Raw genomic sequence first — 19,696 nt, 5'->3', positions numbered from 1 at the left:
TTTTTTTTTTTCAAAATATCAAGAAATGCTTTAAATAACAGTTGCAGGATGGATTGTAGGAAATATTATTTAGATGGTGTTAAATTTGCAGACTTTCCGTCGACACGAAGTCCCATAAAGCTGACACTCTTTAATAATCCCTCCTCGGTGTTATTACCTTGTATTACAAGCACGATCTGAATAATAAATTTAATTTCGCTGTTACGCCAACGATATTAATTAGAAAATGTGCTGTTGTTAATAAATAACAGCTACTGAGAGATTAGCATACATATCGTTCATTGATCTCTTCCACTTACGTTACGTAGAAAAATTCCAGGGCACGCAGAATCATGATGAGCCTATGTACGTTGATGAGTAGGGAAGGGATGAAAATAACGGCATTAGTCTAGTAAATGTGAGAATTTATTAAGAACGGTATAATCCGGTGTGACAGGTCTGACATGTTAAATTAATTAAATAATAAATATAAAAATCACGCGTCATCCTAAATGAATAGCCGACTGCGCTCTCTCAAGCACATCACAATATTTCTCATAGTCTCCTTTTTTTTTTTATAAATTTTCACGAATTTATAGTAACTTCTATGAAACATGATAATAGCGTATGTCATGATCGGATATGATTTACAACTTTGGTTAAGAAAAATATATGTATAACGTGTATACCTCTATCATTAAATACGTCGATGACCGAGCCCTGTAGTTGCCTCGAATAGGGTATCAGAAAATAAAACAGACTCGTCGGATATAAACCGTGGTACGTTCAGTCTAAAGGGCTTTTTATAGATCACTATCTTCTTCTTGATCATACAACGAACGACGAATGCCTCAACGATTAACTCTTTACATGAAAAAAGCGTTCAGTTAATCGTCAAGTATTCAAATATTTTTTTAACGTCTAACATTGTTCAATAACGTTCTTACAACTACGACTTCGCTGGGTTTGATTCAAACGTTTTTCTTTTGTACCCGATTTAATTTCGGACCAATGTGTTTCTGTTCGTTGAACAATTACACCCTGCATCTTTGGCAGTCTACATAAAATCCTTCCGATACTAATAAAATCGCAAAGCGAATTTTTCTAATAGGACCCATCTCGGTTTGTTGGAGAACAACGTTTCTCCTTACAAAAATAGACCGTTAAAGCTAGACGAAATTAAACGGGATAAAAAATATTGGACTCTCAAACTAAGATATAAATGACTGCGTAAGAATTCTTAAAAAAAATTTCGAACGAACGAACGAGTTTAAGTAGAGGAGAGAATTGAGATCTGTCTCCTTGACAATTTTTGACTACGACGCTTTCTCGGTTAATTTGATCTAAAACGTAGATGGACTAAAGGCACTTAGACCGTGACGCGTGTAACAAAGGAATCAATCCCGAAATGTTTAATCGCCTCGAATGTTTGATAAACCGACACGTAAGGGAAATCTACCCAATGAATAATATTTATTTCATTATTATCAACACAGAAGTGAAACACCAGCACGCCTGTGTTCGAACAGCACCGGTTTAACAAATGCAACTTCAATATAATAATATATATATATATATATGTATTTATGTATGTACATATATATTTTGTGGACTCTTCGACGATCCTTTAAAATTAGAAATTAACGAGGAAATTATGAAAATGCTTCTAAATCGCTTAGCGAGAACGAAACGGATGCCTCGAAATATAGCACAGCCTTCCTTTTCAGACGAAAGTTACTCGATTCTCTGCTTTAGTTATGTAAAAATATTCTTTTTTTTATAAGCTACATATACATATTCTTCCTATATTCAAATGTGCACAACGTCTCGAGAATTGTCACGTTCATAGAAAAGGACAAGTATTCCTCTAGTTGAACCTGTGATAGAAATGTTTAAGGCGCGACTATGACGGTAGTCGATGATGATAAAAGTACGCTGTATTAAAAGTGACGATTTGTTTTCTTTAAAATGTACAATCCTGTAAAAATTTATATATACCCCCGAAGGCGATAGGATCTTTCGCACGATAAGTATTATCTCGAAAGTTAAATTAAGAAAACGAAACATCTATGTACAAACGCGGTGCATACGGTTCTTAATCTAGTTTGTCGGACACCAGCGGGAATCTAACTATCCGCAATTGCCGACCGAAGTCGCACACCACGCTGTCCCTTAACGCTAACATTTGCTTTACGAAAATACAACTATCTTTGTGACCCAATCTCACCTCGCGGACAGGCTCGCCCGTCCTCACGTCCCACACTACTAAAGATCCCTGAAATCGCACAATTCACAATATCCCTTTAATTCAATTACCTTGTTAACTACTCGTTGGGAAGCTCGGAAAGTTTTGATTCAGGAGTATCGGAGTTTCCGGGTCATGGGACGTCACACTGATTTAATAAATTTCTGATCACGTACCTGATTGCTAGTGATGAGTAGATGATGCGTTAGCATGACTAATTGCAAGCTGTACGCGGTTCTGTGCGCAGGAAGAGCGTGCAGCAAATGTCCCTGAAACCGCTCCCAGACACATAGCCTCTCATCGGTGCCAATGCTTATCACATACGATACGGAACACGTGATTGCGGCCACGGCGCCGTCGTGAGCCTGTATACTGTACATGCACGTTCCTGTGAAACATACAAACGAAATATATGTATCAATTCGATCAGTATTAATATTTGCAATTAAATAATTACCGGTGAGGAGATCCCAGACGCAAAGGAGGCCGTCCTGGGATCCGCTGCCGGATGTCATAGGGCTCATCCTGTCGATGAACAGGCAGGAAATGGGGCCACAGTGACCATGCAGAGTGTACAATGGCAACTGATCCTCCAGTCTGTAATTACAAAACAGATTGATTACTATTGAGAATTTTAATTAACTGTTTCTATCTCCGAGAAGCGACGTACCTGTACACTTTCAGGGTGTGATCTTGACTCCCAGTCAAGACCCGACCACCCTCGCTGTCCAGCACGGTTATCGCCTGCTGGTGCGCTTTGTGGGAAGCAATTTTTATGCAACGGAGGTCCTCCTCTGTTTGCATAATGTTGTTTATATCCATAGGTGAACCGGCGCTGCCCGTTCTAACGTGCGCTAGAAAGTTCAAGTCGTAAAGAGAGAATGCATTGAGATTTGCAACTTTTTAACTTACTTCTTCTGTACGAGGTGAAGCCCCAATCTATTTGCTGACCCTCACTGTAACTTTCCAGCTGGAGAAAGTCGATAGACCCATTCAGTTTCGCGGCTATCACTTTGCTCCCGACGAACTTCACGGCGGATAACCCGATACCCGATCCGTCGTCGAAGAAACACTGTATAATATATTATTTATTATTAAGAATCGAACTTGAGAAATCTCTTAATTGATTGAATACTCACTTTAAATTTACCCGTGGTACCTTCCCAAAATTCGAGATTCCCATTCGCACACCCGACGACTATAAGATTTTCCTGGTAGTCCATGCACCAGATAGGAGGCACCGCATGATTAATTTGCATATTCTTATCAGTGCTGAACGAAGACTGGACATTGTCTGGCAATCCAGATGAATTGAACCTTCCGCTAGGAGCACTCAATTGCTCGAGACACTCTAACGTCTGCAGCTCGTCTATGGACTTGTTGTGTTCTTCGAGTAGGTGTTTGTACCGATCACCGAAGTCGTACCCTCTCTCAGAACTCTGCTGCGGCGTATGTTTCATGGAAGAGAATTTGATATTTATAGCAGATTTCAAATCGGGAAGATCGTAGTCATTGTCCAGACTCTTGCGAACGTTCTTTCTCCTCTCCAGACCGAATTCCTTTATTTGGTAGTCGTAATCAGGCGCGTTTCCCATCGAGTGTCTCTTGCTCTGCGGTCTATGATGATACAATCCTGGGGAAGATTTTCTATAGTGAACAGCCGAGTACAATCCAAACGAGTTCGTGTTCTCCATTTCCCCTCTCGAGGGCGGCGAGCCACTTTCGTAATCCGACATCAGTTCGTCCATATCCGGAGTAACGTGGTTCAAATTTTTCTGAGGACTGCTAAAGAACTGTTTCCTGTCTATGTGAACTAATTGTTCACCAGACGTCGCGTCCCAGACTCTGATATGCCCGGCTAGACACGTACTCGCTATGGTGTTGCTGTCCGTGGCGATGCACTCCACCTCTTGCGTGTGCCCTTCGAGAACCAAAGGCAACGCCTCCAGGACCAACTGCGTCGCCGAGTCGTGTGCCTTTTCTGGCTGATACCAGCTGGCTCGCCATTCGGCGTAGTTTCTAGAGCAGATGCATCTGTATAGAACGACCATCGTATAGGCGACGACAATCACGCTAATGAGACAGAGCACCGCCGCTAGAAATATTTCCATCGGGCTCGATGGAATGAAAGGCGCGTCCGCGTTGAAACCTCGACCTTCGCCCCTGCCCGGCAGTTCCATATCTGTAATTAATTTTTTACTGATTAATTAGATCGAGTAATAGACTAAGATGCTAATCTGATCTAAATGAGTATACATCGCTACAAACATCGGCATTAGTGAATTATAATTTCTAGACCAGGACGTTCCTTAACTAGGTCAATCGATCATTTTTTTACCTGAGAAGTCTAGCGGGTCAAGCGCGGCTGTTGCGAGGCTCTGCCATTGGAAGTGTTGTACATCGTTCGGATTACTGATTTGCTTCACTAATTGCGGACTGACTGCGTGAGACAGTTTCACGGTAGGCAGTATAGTAACGCGTTCACCAGCTGCGGAGATATTGTACATCGAAAGGATAGATGACCAATGATAGAGCGACAATCGATTCCACGGTGGGAAGTCCACCGGTTTTAATTTGTTCAGCTCCTCGGTCACGTTATTAGCTAGGTCACCCTAATGTGCAATAAACAGAGACGTAAATTTAGTGAAATCCGAAGGGTCACTCCGGACGGACTCCTGAATTACCTGTTTGCTCAAATGGTCTGGGACTATCGTCGCAGAAGGTATCGACACGGGTTTCATAGTGTTTAATTCGACATAATTGTTCAACGAGTGAGATCTGTCCACCGTGTATCCCTCGATGTCCGACTCGGTCTTCAACGTCTCGCTCAGATGAATCACGTGCTCGATGATACCCGAATTGTATATTATCATACTGATCCAGACGACCATCCAGACCATGAAGGCGCGCTGAAATATCCGTGTCCTCGCCCAGAAATGTACCAGACGCAAACGTTTCGGGATCTTACCGAGCGTGTGCGTGTTCTGCGTGTTGGGTGCTATGACGTTCGTCGGCCCGTTCGACAGACCGTTCAATCTCGGGTGGGACTTGGACCGGAATATGTTCGGTTTCCGGTTAGTTATAGTCGTGGTGAATTGTTTACGACTGGCGGGGATGTTCGGGAAGTGGAGTTTGGAGTTCTCACTGGACAGCTCTGTTCTCTTTATGTCTATCGCTAGAATCGTCGAGAAGAACACCATTTGGAGAAAGAAATCATTGACCAACCCGACGATGGCGAATATGCAGAATTCTTGAATGGCCGGCACGAAAGTGAACAATCCGATGGTCAGGATGGTCACCTCCGTGAGGAGATTCTTCGTGATAGACCAGCCCTCTTTGGACAGCGCTTGGGCCACGCGAATTTTCACGTCCAACTGCGCGGGGGTGCTCACCACGCTCTTGGTCAACACCAACACGTTCTCAAGCCCAACGATGATCACGAGGTACGGGAATACCTCTTTGCCGCTCAGACTCAACGTCAGTCCGAAGAAGAAACATACGCCCACGGTCATCGAAAGCGAGCCTATCACCGTCACCGTCGCGCTAAACGCGATGCCGATTTTCGACTTGACTAATTCGATTTTCCTCACGGAGAAATAGACATAAAAGAACAGAGCGAAGAAGGTCATCATCAGAGGGAAAAAGTCGCTGTAGTTAAATTCACCGGGATAAAAAATGTGTAACGTCTCGTCTATGAGCGTGGAGCCAGTGCTATTGCTCTCCACTTGGTAAAGCGGGTAATAACTCTTTAATCTGTGTTGCAACCCTTTTATAAATCTGAAAATTCAATCGATCCAGTAGAGGCTCGTCTATTTCTATTTCCTTTTTATCAATTACTCACTGAGGGTCGTAGTCTTTTAGGAAAATGGTCACCGCGTATTGCAAGATTCTTTGCCTGAGTCGAATCGGGTATCGTTTTATCCCGGTCTCTTTCAGATTCATCCCGAACATTATTTCTGCTAAGCTAATTTTACCCTTCTGTAGATTCTACAATAATAATATAATTATAGTACCGTTATCTTTGAACTATGACAAATTATTTCACTTTTTTCGATTCTATTTATAATCACCTGATATGAATAAATGGTGTTTATGAGATTGGTGTCTTGGGCGAAGAGCTCGATGCTCCTCTGCCACAAATTCGCGGGGGACAGAACGAGACAATTGTATTCTGGTAAAATCTCGGACTTTTTCCCATTGCGTCTTTTAACAGCTTCTACATGCAAGCATACTTGGCCGAGCGTTTTTAATCTATAGCAGATACGTACACGAATAATGAAAACATTCCTTGACCTAAGACTCCAGTAACGAACGCGCGAAACTTACGTTTCTGGATGTTGATAATTCTGTATGATCTCTAACAGATTAAAGATCTCGTACAGTGGTCCCCTAAAAGCGTCCATCAACGTCAACTCTTCTGTCCATGGGACAATGCCGACCCTTAATACCACTTGTTGCACGTAGAACACGGAATTCTCCGTGTTATTTTCAGGTACTACGGTATGATTGATTACGGTCCTTGGCGCATTGCCAGGCATTGGTACATTGACCAAAGGATAGCTACAGCAATGAGAAAAAAAAAAATCAATATCTCGCTGCCCCGATGGATTACTAATGAATGCCGGGGGCGGCGGAGTCTTATGAGAGAGTTAACTAACCAGCATAGCAATGCGATCGAGATTGCCAGTGAAATTACTGCTCTAGGATGAGACGAGCAAAACAGGCCGTGGGCATAGAACAGCCCAGCCACCCTATCTGGTAAACAACGGAACATTTCACCTTAACGCTGTCTCGCTAACATGTCTTACATCATACGGGCATACATATTGCTAGGCATTGTCCTGAGAACATCAAACAAAAAAAAGAAGCCGCATAAATGAACAGAACATCAGAGTTTCTTTTAAAATTAAAACGTAGAGCGCGCGAGTTACTTGGCGTACACGGCGTTTCATAAGAACATCGACCGTGGACAAGGGAAGGTGCAAGAATTTGCGACGCAGTATTAATACTGTTTTTCTTTCATTCGTAATTGATTATCGAGCGTTACGGGATCCTGTACGTCGGATCAAATTAGAGCGTACGGCAATATTTACACGCAAGGGTTACGTAAAACGAAAAGAAAAGGCGCACGTGTTTTTCTCTAGTTATCACTGTTTATTACGCAACGCGAGCATCATTCAATTCGTACATATTTTCGTGTGGATCGGGTCAATGATGCGCGGCGCGCAAGGTTGCGAGTAAACGCGTTTCCGTCCGTGACGCAACGGCGAGCAAAATAAAAAGCACGGGCGGCGATGCACGCACCGGAGAGGATACATACACGTCGACAGAATTCGTAGGACACACCACTTACGTATGCGCGCCGTACTAATTATACCAAATCCCTCGGGGTCGCGCTCCTCATTAAGATTTACATGATTGATCACCAGCAGCAAGCGAGAACGCACAGACACTCAGCTTGAACGGTTCCTGGAACACGCGAGGAGGTGCACACGTATACACGATGTTTCGCACGGTCAACGTACGGCCAGCGACGAAAATCTGGTTGTACAATCGTGGGTCGTGTTCTCTGTCACGGTCGAGTCCGTGAAAATGACGCACCGCCCTGCTACGTGGTGAACTGGATACGAGTAGACGGTTTTTAGGTTAGGTTCGACCTTTCCTCCCGCGAGCATTTACGCGTAGATAAAATTGATCTCTGACGACACGTTGCCGACGAGCGCACGGAACCCGCTCGCACACGTGCTGCGGAACGCGCGTCGCCCCGACGAATGCGAAACGAATGAACGGAGCGTGCGTGTGCCCAGCAGTTCTCTGTGGCACGTATGTATGTACGCACACCGCGGAGAGAGAGGTTAACGCGAACGATACGATGGCCGAGAAACGACTGCACGGGTAATAAACACGGCGGAGTGAGAGACGGGGCCCCCGGCGTGAATTCTCCGAGTGCACTGCCCGGATTCAATTTAACTCGCTCGACACTGCCAACCGAGCGCTAATTTATTTTTAAACGGAGTTCGGGCCGAGCCTCCGACCGAGCGACCAATCGCAGGTGCATTTAATGTTATGCATACGGAGAACCGTGCGCCCAACGCGCGCTTTTTTCTACCGTGCGCACATCCCGCAAAATTTTATAAATTCGTCCAACTAGACTTTATCCCTGCAGTTCGCTTTTATTTACGATGCTCATCGAGAAGCTAAATGTTTCATTTTTCTAAGCCATCAGATCGACAGCGTGAAATAAATACGAATATTCACTGTTGCATTTAGCTAAATATGTAAATGTAACAGTAAATATTGCTTAAATGTCCATACTTTTCACTTGTACCATAGTATACGCAAATGTTTTTTGCAATTATTTAACGAGTTCGAGCCATTTCTTTTGCATGTATTAAAATATTAAATATGAAAATGCTATTCTCTGCGCGATTCGTATTTGAATGGTGTTGCCGAGCGCCGTCCGAGATGGCGCAGTGGTGTCAGCGTCATTCCAAAGTGCGGAACGTAGCTCCGTCTCAGATTCAGTTTTAAGTGTAAAAATTACTGCAAAAGTGACTCTACTTTTACTAAATACTGCATTAGTTTGTCCCAAAAGGTACATAGTTTCATATTATCATATAGTTTTACATAATCTCTCGATAATTCATTCGTATCGAATGATTGTCTGCCGGCGTCGTCCAACGTTCGGTCCTGTAGCCCTTTTCCCTCTAATCTTCACCCCCGTAAGCAATAAAAATGCGTTTAACAACCTTTTTGATGGTTTTCTCGGATGAAAACCTTAGTATTTTGAAATGTAATCTCAATTAATTGATAATTCATTTGTATCGAATGATTATCTGTCAGCGTTGTTCGATTGTCGGTCCTTTAGCCCTTGTCGTGGAACATTCGGTCCTTTAGCCCTTGTGCCAATGTTCGAGCAATGAGAATGCGTCTAACAAAAGTTTTCCTTGTTGCTTCAGATGAAGACAGTTATCATCAAGAAGCATGACCTGAGTCAATATCGAAGAGGCATGACTGCGACGGAAATGGAGGAAGATTGGGTACATCGGTGTTACCGGTGAGTGAAATTACATTGAATTCGTATTACTGCCATTTCTTTTGACTCGTAATATATTCATTTTTTATGTATATGTTAAATATTCGTCAAAAGCTCGTACAGACGCTTTTACATAATTATCTTTCGATTAATTCGCACACATACGTTTGTGATACTGAATATTCTTTTTATGATCGATGCTTTTTATTATCATTGCAAATTGTTGAATGCCTGAAGGATTGTTTTTATTGAAGTTCTGTCTTCAATTCATGGATTATGTAAAAATTAGCATGTTCTTGCGTAACAAGAGCAAAGGGGGGCATAACTATATAGAGTAACCTGTTGAATTTACATTTCGATTACGTGTTAGACTCTTTCATGTGTTTACGATGATCAAACATGTCAGACGAATCGTTTTTTAAGTAGAATTTCCTGCTCAAAGATGTTCGTGTCTACTTTTATACCTTCTAGTTGTATCTGTGGAGCAATTATTATATGTATCTTTACGACGAGCACGTTAATCTGTTGCATTCCTTGCGAGTAAATGCGACTCTGTACCAACACGTTTGTCATTTGAATTGTTAATGACCGAATGCAAATCAGCCGTGAGAGCATCATAGGATACATTAAAACGAATCTTTGAACCTGGCGTTCGAATTCGAAATTGAAATCCTTTTCGTCGAGGTTGACTCGAGGCGATTTGTAATTCGTAAGAACACAAACTGGAACGTGCAATTCAATCCTTCTAGCCGACACTCAATCCAAGATAAGGAAATCGATCCTTACCGCAGATGCTTGTAAAATTCACACATGCGAACTGTATTATGTATAACGACTCGTCTCGTTTCGCTTTGTCTCGTTCCCGCCGAGACTGAGTGAAAAAATAACGCGATACTTTTTTTTGTCATTAATAATAATTGGCTCCGATATCCCATTTACGGTTATCGAGACAATTTTTAATGCTTGCTCTTTTTCATACTTAAATGGTAAGGCAATATTATTCCTTTTCGAAATAGCCTCGGGTGCTTTTTTAAAATTTGCATCAATTGAATTTTTACATTTTCCTCTGTTTCCCAATTACGTTAAAAAATTTCTAAGAACCAAAGAATGAGGGAACCTCATACTTAGGAATAATCTTTCTATCAAACAATGTGGATTTTTTTTTAATGTGTTACTATACAATTTTTGCCGATACTGTTATCGCGTCTGAATACACGCGAAGAACGTTTCTGAGAAATTTTCTTGCGTGACGTTGTTCGATATTTCCTGCTAAAACGGTGGCCTTGTATGAAATTACCGTGGGTGAATCGAATCGATTTCGAGCCAAATATCTCGTTCTTGCGAAGCTGCGTTCCTTCGCGCCTCGGCCTTCTCGTTTCGTGGCCATCCCAGTTATTTTTGTGTGTACACCCACTCACAGCAGTCTCGAGGTTTTCTTTGTATAACATTAAAAGAACGAGAGTAGATAATTGTAAATTGTTTTCCTATTTTAAATTTAAGACATACGAGTGACTCTGTTCTTTGTATAATGATCTCTCCTTGCATTGGAATCTTTTTGTTTGTATTGGTTAATTATCATCTAAAGCTCGAGTTTGACAAATGGCTAAGTGCATGAATAATTGATTCTGTTTGAATGACTACGGAAATTAGCTTAGAGCAGGCAGGATCGTAGATTCAATATTTAACGGTTTCTTCATATGAGAACTATGGTTTTACATAAAAGTTGACCCTTCCCGTAAAGCCGGGTCGTGAACTACACGCGTCACATACGAAATTTCATATCCGAAGGTCGCGAGGAGTGCCAGATAACCTTCACACTTAAAGGTTCTCTCGATTATTCCTGGTTCCTATGAGGCCTCTCGCAATCTGAAATTTTCCATCGGTACAAAAGAGATTGCCAGTAATTAAAAGGGTTATCTGACGATCCTTAGTCACGATGGAACAGATTTATTCCGATTTCTCACTATTAAGAAAAATACATTATCTCGTGAATTCATTAAATGAATTGATCGTTTTTTAAATAGCGATTTGCAATTCGTACAACGATCTATCATGAAAGACTTCTGAATGTTTATAAGAAGCCACTTTGTTTGTCAATTATTATTTATGTAATTCTTTGTTGTCGCCACGCGCTCCGTCCGAATGGTTCGAGGCAAGGGGCATTATGAAAATACGTGATAAAAACCAACGTTTATTTTACGTTTCATGTAATCGGGCCTGTCGACCAGTTTATGCGTCACCGACACAATTTATCGCTTGCTAATTAATCCATAATTCCCAGTAAAAGTTTTCATCGTCAGGCTACAGGTTTTATGGATTTACAAGGAAATTAAGTTTGGATTAAACGTGAATAATACATGCAGTGGGTAAAAGTGCGTAACAGGAAAATGCATGCAAGCATGAAAGGAGATTCTTAGTAAGTATCATTTTTTAAATCGATTTTTATTTTCCATAAAAATATGCAATCATTTAAAAATGAAAATAGACTAATTTATAGTTCGATTTTTTATTATCTGCCATTTCATTACATATTTTATATTATATTTAATTCCACAGTTCTCGGTACATAATTCTGTATTTAAATAAGAGGTGAGTCTTAGAAATCTGTCCCAAGTAATTTGCCTTCTATTCTGAAATTTTATGCTTTTAGTTTTCGGTCTTTTTCTGAAGAACTAGACGTGACTAATCGTGACACCCGGTACAATCGCGGTCCATTGAAGCGTGTTTTCATCGCCACGAGCGTTTGAAGTCGGATTAACTTTGTATTGTCCATCCCGGCCGGTCCCATTATCCGGCCGATTGACGTATCTAATTGCATCAATTGCGCAACAAATGGAAATTAGGCTGCTGCGCGGTGGTCAATGCCGTGCGCTGGGGTCAAACGTCTACGCGCACGCGTCTCGTTTCTCATTTTTCGCGCCCCGAACAGGGAATTACGAATTGCGAGATTTATGGAAAGTCGATGTTTTATAGGAAAGTCAATTTTATATAGGAAAATATAATGGAAAGTAGATTTACTTAATGTACCATAGGATATATACATAAGTTTTATAGTTAAATGGAATTAGAAATCAATTCTATTTAATGCATAAAAAGAAGGAATTGATTAGGTAGCAAATCTAAATAGAATCAAATCTGAATTTCATGTCTTCATTAAAGTTTTTTTTTGTATTGTACATAAAAAGTGGGTTACTTGCTTTCAATAGAATTTTCTTTCGAATGTGTATATAATCATTTATTCGCATAATTTCAATATAAATTTCCGGTTTCCTTCCTGGAGACGTATAACTTAAATCGAACAGTCATCGTTTGCGTCAGCCAATACTACCGTCGACTCCCAGGTTGCTATGACTCAAGCTTGATCATTTATCTCGCTTATAGGGCTAATGTTCCCAAATGAAACGTCGCAGAAGCGCTTAGAAATTACTTAATTAGTACTATTGCTCATTGTGGTCGAGTTCTTCAAATTCCAGTTTTCAGTTTGTAATTTGAATATGAAACAGTCATTAAGATAATTTTTCGGGCGTTCAGTTTATCAGTGATTATTTGATTCAGCGTTCAAAGTTTAACGATTCTGCGTCACGTTGTACGTATCCAGATAGAAATCGGTATGCAAACAATTTTTTCGTTTGATACTTTCGACTTTTGTCGAGAAGCAAAAATTCTTAAATACAGTTATAAACTTGCTATGTAAATTTTTATAATAAGAATGAGTTACATAGTCGACCTTCGAGTTTATCAAATATTTGTTGTTATGCACAATGTGCAACCTTGCCCTGTGTGATCAATCCCAGTTGATAACGCAGCTTTGATAACGTGACTCGTTGACATGTTCCAATCCTCTTTGCCTCTCGCAGAGGGCATCAGCTGCCATACACTCGTTACCATAATTATATATTATTATATATAATTTTAATTAAGATCATTCAATGTTTAAAAATATTTAAAGACGATTTGGGTTTTTGTATGCATTTTTATATCTCATTATTTTCTTATTATTAGTAGGACGGTTTCTTTCAACTTGCACACTGGCATTAACAATAGATGGCAGCATAAGGCTGTCTCATTGTTAAGATTATGGACCTGTTTAAGATATCAAGGGACGTGGTAGTGCTACGAGGGCAAGTTTGATTTAGAGGACTTGTGGTGATATAAGTCGCTCTTCAGAGTCGTTGCTTATTCTTAAGATCGTCTTAAGCATTTGCTATCCCTGTCTATCTCATGTTTCCAGTTTCTGTCTTGTACAGGAAACAGGGACATGCAAATGCTTAAGGCAATCTTAAATATAAATGATGATTCTGAATATCGATCATGGCAAACCTCCCTAAGGGAAAATAAAGAAACTAAACTAAATTTAAGATATTTAGTTAGTCAATATGTAATTAATATTACATTTCATTATTTAATTTGATTTGTGATGATTGTGATGATGAATTGAATTAAGGACGATGATTATAATCGAGGAATTGTATTAAAAAACACAGTAAGAGTACAGTTATGACTTACTATCTAAGTTTTATGATTTACGATTACGATATTTGTTACAATGTGAATATACTTAATTCTTTATAGTGATTGTTTGATTTCTTGAGGCTTATTGTCGTAATATACCAGTAGCCTGAAGAAACTGCTTGTTATCGTGTCGCAGAGACACGAGTAGCAACAAGTGTCTGAAGAAGCCCCTTATTGCCCGAAGCAATGGGAGCAGTTTGGTCAGATCGAATTAGAATTACTCCGATCGGCTGGCTGCCAGGCATTAGGCGAAAATTGATCACCCTGATCGAGTTTTGTTCGAGTTTAACCACTGGAGGCCGTTGACTAATGGTCCAAACTGTTTTCAAATGTTAGACCCAGTTTACTATCTTTCAGAGAATTGTATCAAATTCTCATTTTCTTTACAAGCTTTTTAACTTCCAATTAAACTTCGTCGTTGTCATCCTTAGAGCTTCCAACTATTAACCAGTTAAGTGTGTTTGACGACTATATCCGTCATGGAAGAATGGCAGAATTTTGTGTTATGACGGATATATCCGTCATGCGTAAAATTTTGTTACAATTTCATATTTAAATTGTAATTCTGGCGAAAACTAAATTATATTCGTAAATTTTAATATGTTTAGAATGTTACGGGGTCAGGACGAAATGAAATAAACAAATGAAAATTATAGATAATTTGAGTTGGATTTCTAACTTCCTGAGAGCTGACTATATCCGTCATCGCTTGATTATCGCGACACACACTGGGACGCACTTTGCAAAATGATCGACACAGTTAACTGGTTAATGGCTTGGATTATTTTTTATTTTCCACATTCGAGCCAGTTGATTTTTTTTTTATAGATCGCATCTTTTAGCCTCTGAAGAAACTTTGTCATTGTCTTTCACTAATTCTATAATTCATTCCTTCAACCTTTCGACCATTAAATGCTGTTGATTAATGGCTTGGACTATTTTTTTTACTTGCCACGTGACACAGTTGCTCTCTTTTACAGAGTTGTATCAGATATAATTTTGATCTCTTTTAGTGAGTTTCTTGGCTGTGAAAAAAATTCTTATCTTATCTCTCGCTAATTCTGCGATTCGCCCCATCGTCCTTTTCATCTCTGAGGAATCACGAAAGTTTTCTTTCATCTCGTCGAGAAGTTCCCAGCGAGTGTCTGTCGTTGGCAAGTTGAAAAATTGCCGGGAACAAAGAAACGCGGGCTGACCTTTGATCTTAAACGAATTTTCGGTTACCAAGGCGACGGGAATGAATTATTTATTATTGAATTTATTGAAAGGGGGAGTCCACGGCGGGAGCGTCGGCGACTAATGTGGCAGAAAACGCGTCGCCCATGGAAAAATGTTGTACCGCGTTTCTGAATATCAACTCTCCGCCAGCCGGCTGTTTCTCCGTTACCGAATAAATCTGAATTTTCATACGCCAGAGTTCTCCTGTCGAGGCGAAACAAATGAAAATACAGTGGAAATTTTTGCGTTCCCAGACACGAGGGAGGGAATGATTTTTCAGATAAACCGTTAAGACGTCGCGTACAGAAGTCATGCCGTTTGCACGATTCTAATAAAATCGTGCAGGTAGGACATGCGCGGCTCGCGCAGCTTCGATTGTTACGGGGGTTGCCGAGTTTCAACCCTCAGTCTGGCGCCGCGTGCGACCGCGAGTCGACCGCGCCGCACGCTCTCCAACACCCCCACACGGTACGCGATCGAGCCATGACTCGCGAGGCGGTTGTCTATCGCCCGAGCACCGATCCGACGTGACCTGAAATAAAATCGAAAATCACTCGAGAAACGGAGCCCCGTTCGATTGCTCTTAGACGATTTTGTCAAAATGAACATTTCCAGCGCGGAAGCTGAGTCGCGTGAAACGATTAGCCGGTTAGTCGCATCGAAGTGCGGTAGGATGTGACAGGGACAGGTCGCGGACACAGAATCGAAAGGGATGCGCGGAACGTTCGAGGCGAACGACGAAGGGGAAGAGCCTGTAGCCCTTCATGGCCAACACTGATCTAAGATGAGGATCCAATGCCGCTGGTACGCCCTCGTTCTGCTCACGTGCTCGATCTGTCCCGGGCTGGCTGGCCCGCAGGAGGTGCAGATCGAGAGGCCGAAGGAGCTGTTGCGTCACCAGCAGAACCACCGGCCGTCGTTCATCGACCGCAGGCTCAAGATGTACGAGACCACAGAGTCTCCTACGGATCTAGATGATCAGGACGATGTCGAGATTTATAAAAGTAAACTGGAGACCAGCATCGAGAGACCGGCCACGCAGATCAGACACGGTCGATCTAGGAATCACTTCGTCAGGCAATCTAAGCTCGACGACGCCGATATGTCTTACATGTCCAGTGCGGCTGATAACGATAAAGACACGCAGGACGCGAAGAGTAAAAATAAGATTCAAGACCGGAAATCTTTAGGCACCGTCGACGAACGATCTACGGTCGATCTAGACAAATTATTGACCAGACTGTCCGAAGCTGGGTCTGATCGTAGGAAGGAGGAGAAGATGCGGCATAAAGGAGATTCGATAAACAAATTGAAGAAAGTGATCGCTAGGAATCGGTCCAGGTTAGCTGGTAACAGAACAGTCAGCAATCTGACCGAAGTTTATGGACACATCGTTCACGGGACGTCGACTGGTGACAGAACTGACTTAGACGACGCAGAGATCGGTATATTAGAAGATTACGATATGTACGACAGTGAAAGCAATAATAGCTCCGAGAGCGAAGATTACGAGGACTATGGGACGAACGGGGACCAAGGCAAGCCTAGCAAAGAACCGGTGCACGTGGACATCGTCACCAGGTTCCTTCGAATCATTGAAAATCAGCATCTCCTAGGCGAGAATTGCACCGCTGGGACGGATCTGAACCTGGGCGAAGGCATCGTGGACCAATACGCTCAGGAGAAGTTCAGATTAGAAGCCAATTTGGCGGTGAACAGGGCAAACATGCTCACCAGGCTGTGGAAATACGCGCCGGAAGTGATGCTGTCCTCGGAATACTTGCTGCACGCGAGCATCCTGTCCATGGTAGAGTTCGACGAAGACATATTCGCCGCAGGCAATTGCTACGACAAGCTGCAGTACAGAGACCATTGGCTGTACTGTCCGTTCGCGCATCGATTACAGGATCAGGATGGGATTCTTGTTAAGGACTTGGCGATTGAATACAAGTACCTTAGTAACAGCAGCGAGTGGTTTTACATCGCTAGGAAAAACGCCGAGAGAGTTATCGCAAATAACGACCAGTTCAGTCGCGGTGAGTGCTCTTCAAGTATGGAAAACTTGTTTCATCTAAGAGTCTATTGATTCTATTGTTAATCTTGGCAATTTTTTTATTTGAAAGAGAAGAATATATTCTTCGTATGATAAATTTGTATACAATAAGGTTTGATGACATAATTCGATAAGAATTAATTACGTACGATAGTTATTATTTTATTTTGCATACTTTAAGATAAATACGAAGCGAGGAAATTTCTTTATTGGAAAGACTTCTCGGTTTCTCACGGAATTCTCATTTTCTTCGAATTTATTTCATCGTTCCCTCGATATTATCGCTGGGGGGGTTGTAAAGGACTTCATTAAGTGCAGGCCGGTGCAATAAAACCGGTTTAAATGAATTTTCGAGCTCGCCGTTGAATCGTAGAAACACGTGAAAAATTGTATACGCTACTCTGCTAAGCTCCGCTCGCTTTGAATTTTAATTCTCCGCGAAACTTACCAAAAGTATCCACTGCGACCTTTTATTGCATTGCTCCTGACATTCATTTGCTGTGTTCTTCGTAATAAAAGTATGCCATGCGTCACACGGATTATTTTCTGCGTCGTGCACGACGCTATTAGTCGACAGGATTTTTCTATCTGTTTAAAAAATGAAATCCAGTTTGAGGCTCCTTTAGTTCTTCAAAAGTTATATCTAATTTTTTTATAACTGCATAAAACCTAGTCACAATCGGAGAAAATATTAGGCAATGAATTGTAGAATCAAGTCTGCAAGTGGAAAATTAGGATTTTTCTATCTGTTTAAAAAATGAAATCCAGTTTGAGGCTCCTTTAGTTCTTCAAAAGTTATATCTAATTTTTTTATAACTGCATAAAACCTAGTCACAATCGGAGAAAATATTAGGCAATGAATTGTAGAATCAAGTCTGCAAGTGGAAAATTAGGATTTTTCTATCTGTTTAAAAAATGAAATCCAGTTTGAGGCTCCTTTAGTTCTTCAAAAGTTATATCTAATTTTTTTATAACTGCATAAAACCTAGTCACAATCGGAGAAAATATTAGGCAATGAATTGTAGAATCAAGTCTGCAAGTGGAAAATTAGGATTTTTCTATCTGTTTAAAAAATGAAATCCAGTTTGAGGCTCCTTTAGTTCTTCAAAAGTTATATCTAATTTTTTTATAACTGCATAAAACCTAGTCACAATCGGAGAAAATATTAGGCAATGAATTATAAAATCAAGTCTGCAAGTGGAAAATTAGATCAAGCGATAAAAGTATGAAATGTTTTATTGCGGTAATTTTTCCATTGTGTAATAGGCCATTAGTCAAAGAATTATTGTACGTCGCGACACGAGTAATACAGCCGTTCTAGTAGACGAGTGGTATAGTGCAGATGTCGTCAGGATTGAAGTGGTTAAATTATGTAACCACGCAGGTAGAACAAGTACGGTATCAGGCCCCGGAGAGTGGAATGGAGTACGAATGTCGCTGCATGAGTAGAGTATACAGAGATCGCGGCTTAATAAAATAGGTGCATTGTGGTCGGCCAAGTGAAACAGGTACTGCATGTGGCCCGGCAAGTAGAATAGCTGTATAACACAGTTACGAAACAAGCGTTGGACAACGAGTAATGGCTTTCTATTTTGATTGCTTTCATATACGATCCGTCGCATGAGAATTACCCCTGGCAAAGAAATTCTTCCACAAATAATAATATAAATTATGCACTGAAGTAATGGACAATTAAACTTCAATGTTCACAATAAATTCTACAGTCCAGTGTCTTGGATGTATGAATACTATTTAATTATATAGTATATATAATTATATACTATTATAATTACTCTCATCAGCAGAAGATTTTTGATAAAATAATTATATAAATTATTTTGATTGCTTTCATATACGATCCGTCGCATGAGAATTACCCCTGGCAAAGAAATTCTTCCACAAATAATAATATAAATTATGCACTGAAGTAATGGACAATTAAACTTCAATGTTCACAATAAATTCTACAGTCCAGTGTCTTGGATGTATGAATACTATTTAATTATATAGTATATATAATTATATACTATTATAATTACTCTCATCAGCAGAAGATTTTTGATAAAATAATTATATAAATTATAGAAAATAAATTATATAATATAAATATATAAAATAATTATATAAATTATAGAATGTTAAATCTTGATAATTAATTGTTCCAATGTTACTGCATTGTTGGAGAACTTTGCCAGGGGCAGTAGAAACGGAGCACTGAACGTCGTGGGTAGTTGTCTGTTATTGGGATATATTAATTCTATTTCTACGTCTTGACGTGTAATAGCCGTCCCGTCGACAATGATATGTGTCAAGTTTGTTCCACGGAACTTAATTTCTCGGGCAGGAAACCCTAGCCGGGCTCGCGGATATTGGAAACGTCGGACTAAAGAGTCGACCCAGATTTTAATGGAAGACCAGTCCTCAGATTACTTCCGCTTCCCGTACGGAGCACTTCATTGTCTGTCGAAATTGAATGATCGCAGAAAAAGGGAAAATACACTGGGTGAAGGGTTTTCCACTGCGATTTCCGATCCCCCCTCCCTCTGTGTTGGTCCCAGGAAATTCACTGCGTTCCAACCACGAACGTGTCCCTAAGCTGATTTTTATCATGGTCAGATCTTTGAATCTCTCCTGATGGAATTTAATGAGAAAC

The 19,696-nt window shown here is 40.7% G+C and overlaps 2 protein-coding genes and 1 long non-coding RNA gene across 6 annotated transcripts in view; 2 read left to right on the top strand and 1 right to left on the bottom strand.

Moving 5' to 3' along the window:
• Positions 1–387: 387 nt before the first annotated feature.
• On the bottom strand, positions 388–8,217 carry SCAP (SREBP cleavage activating protein). Of its 4 annotated transcripts, XM_026811661.1 has the most exons (14): positions 7,750–8,217; positions 7,578–7,693; positions 6,883–7,065; positions 6,551–6,784; positions 6,295–6,475; positions 6,066–6,211; positions 4,909–6,001; positions 4,563–4,836; positions 3,364–4,406; positions 3,137–3,296; positions 2,895–3,078; positions 2,682–2,821; positions 2,401–2,612; positions 388–2,254 (listed from the first exon to the last, which is right to left on the bottom strand). In XM_026811661.1, the coding sequence occupies exons 3-14, from the start codon at positions 6,996–6,998 to the stop codon at positions 2,075–2,077; spliced, it is 3,963 nt and encodes a 1,320-aa protein (XP_026667462.1). In that variant the 5' UTR covers positions 6,999–7,065; positions 7,578–7,693; positions 7,750–8,217; the 3' UTR covers positions 388–2,074. The 4 variants fall into 4 exon arrangements, with proteins under 4 accessions (XP_026667462.1, XP_026667461.1, XP_017876182.1 ...); XM_026811660.1 differs by having other exon boundaries at positions 7,571–8,217; XM_018020693.2 differs by having other exon boundaries at positions 7,578–8,217.
• A 2,166-nt stretch (positions 8,218–10,383) lies between these two features.
• On the top strand, positions 10,384–12,446 carry LOC113464031 (uncharacterized). The gene is made up of 3 exons (XR_003388859.1): positions 10,384–11,676; positions 11,817–11,849; positions 11,911–12,446. It is a non-coding gene; the product is annotated as an uncharacterized LOC113464031 (long non-coding RNA).
• Positions 12,447–15,414: 2,968 nt separating this feature from the next.
• Positions 15,415–19,696, top strand: part of LOC108622656 (uncharacterized) — a gene marked incomplete at its 3' end in the record, with an annotated part of 28,081 nt that continues 23,799 nt past the window's right edge. Inside the window, exon 1 of the mRNA XM_018020685.2 lies at positions 15,415–17,026. Coding sequence (XP_017876174.2) covers positions 15,775–17,026 — 1,252 coding nt within the window. The remainder of the gene's footprint in view (positions 17,027–19,696) is intronic.

This window comes from Ceratina calcarata, unplaced genomic scaffold (assembly GCF_001652005.2).
Source record: "Ceratina calcarata isolate Rehan_Ccalc_2016 unplaced genomic scaffold, ASM165200v1 scaffold233, whole genome shotgun sequence".
In the NCBI taxonomy this organism is placed as follows: domain Eukaryota; kingdom Metazoa; phylum Arthropoda; class Insecta; order Hymenoptera; family Apidae; genus Ceratina; species Ceratina calcarata.
The sequence above is the reverse complement of the archived record's forward strand: the minus strand, read 5'-3'. Positions and strand labels throughout refer to the sequence as shown.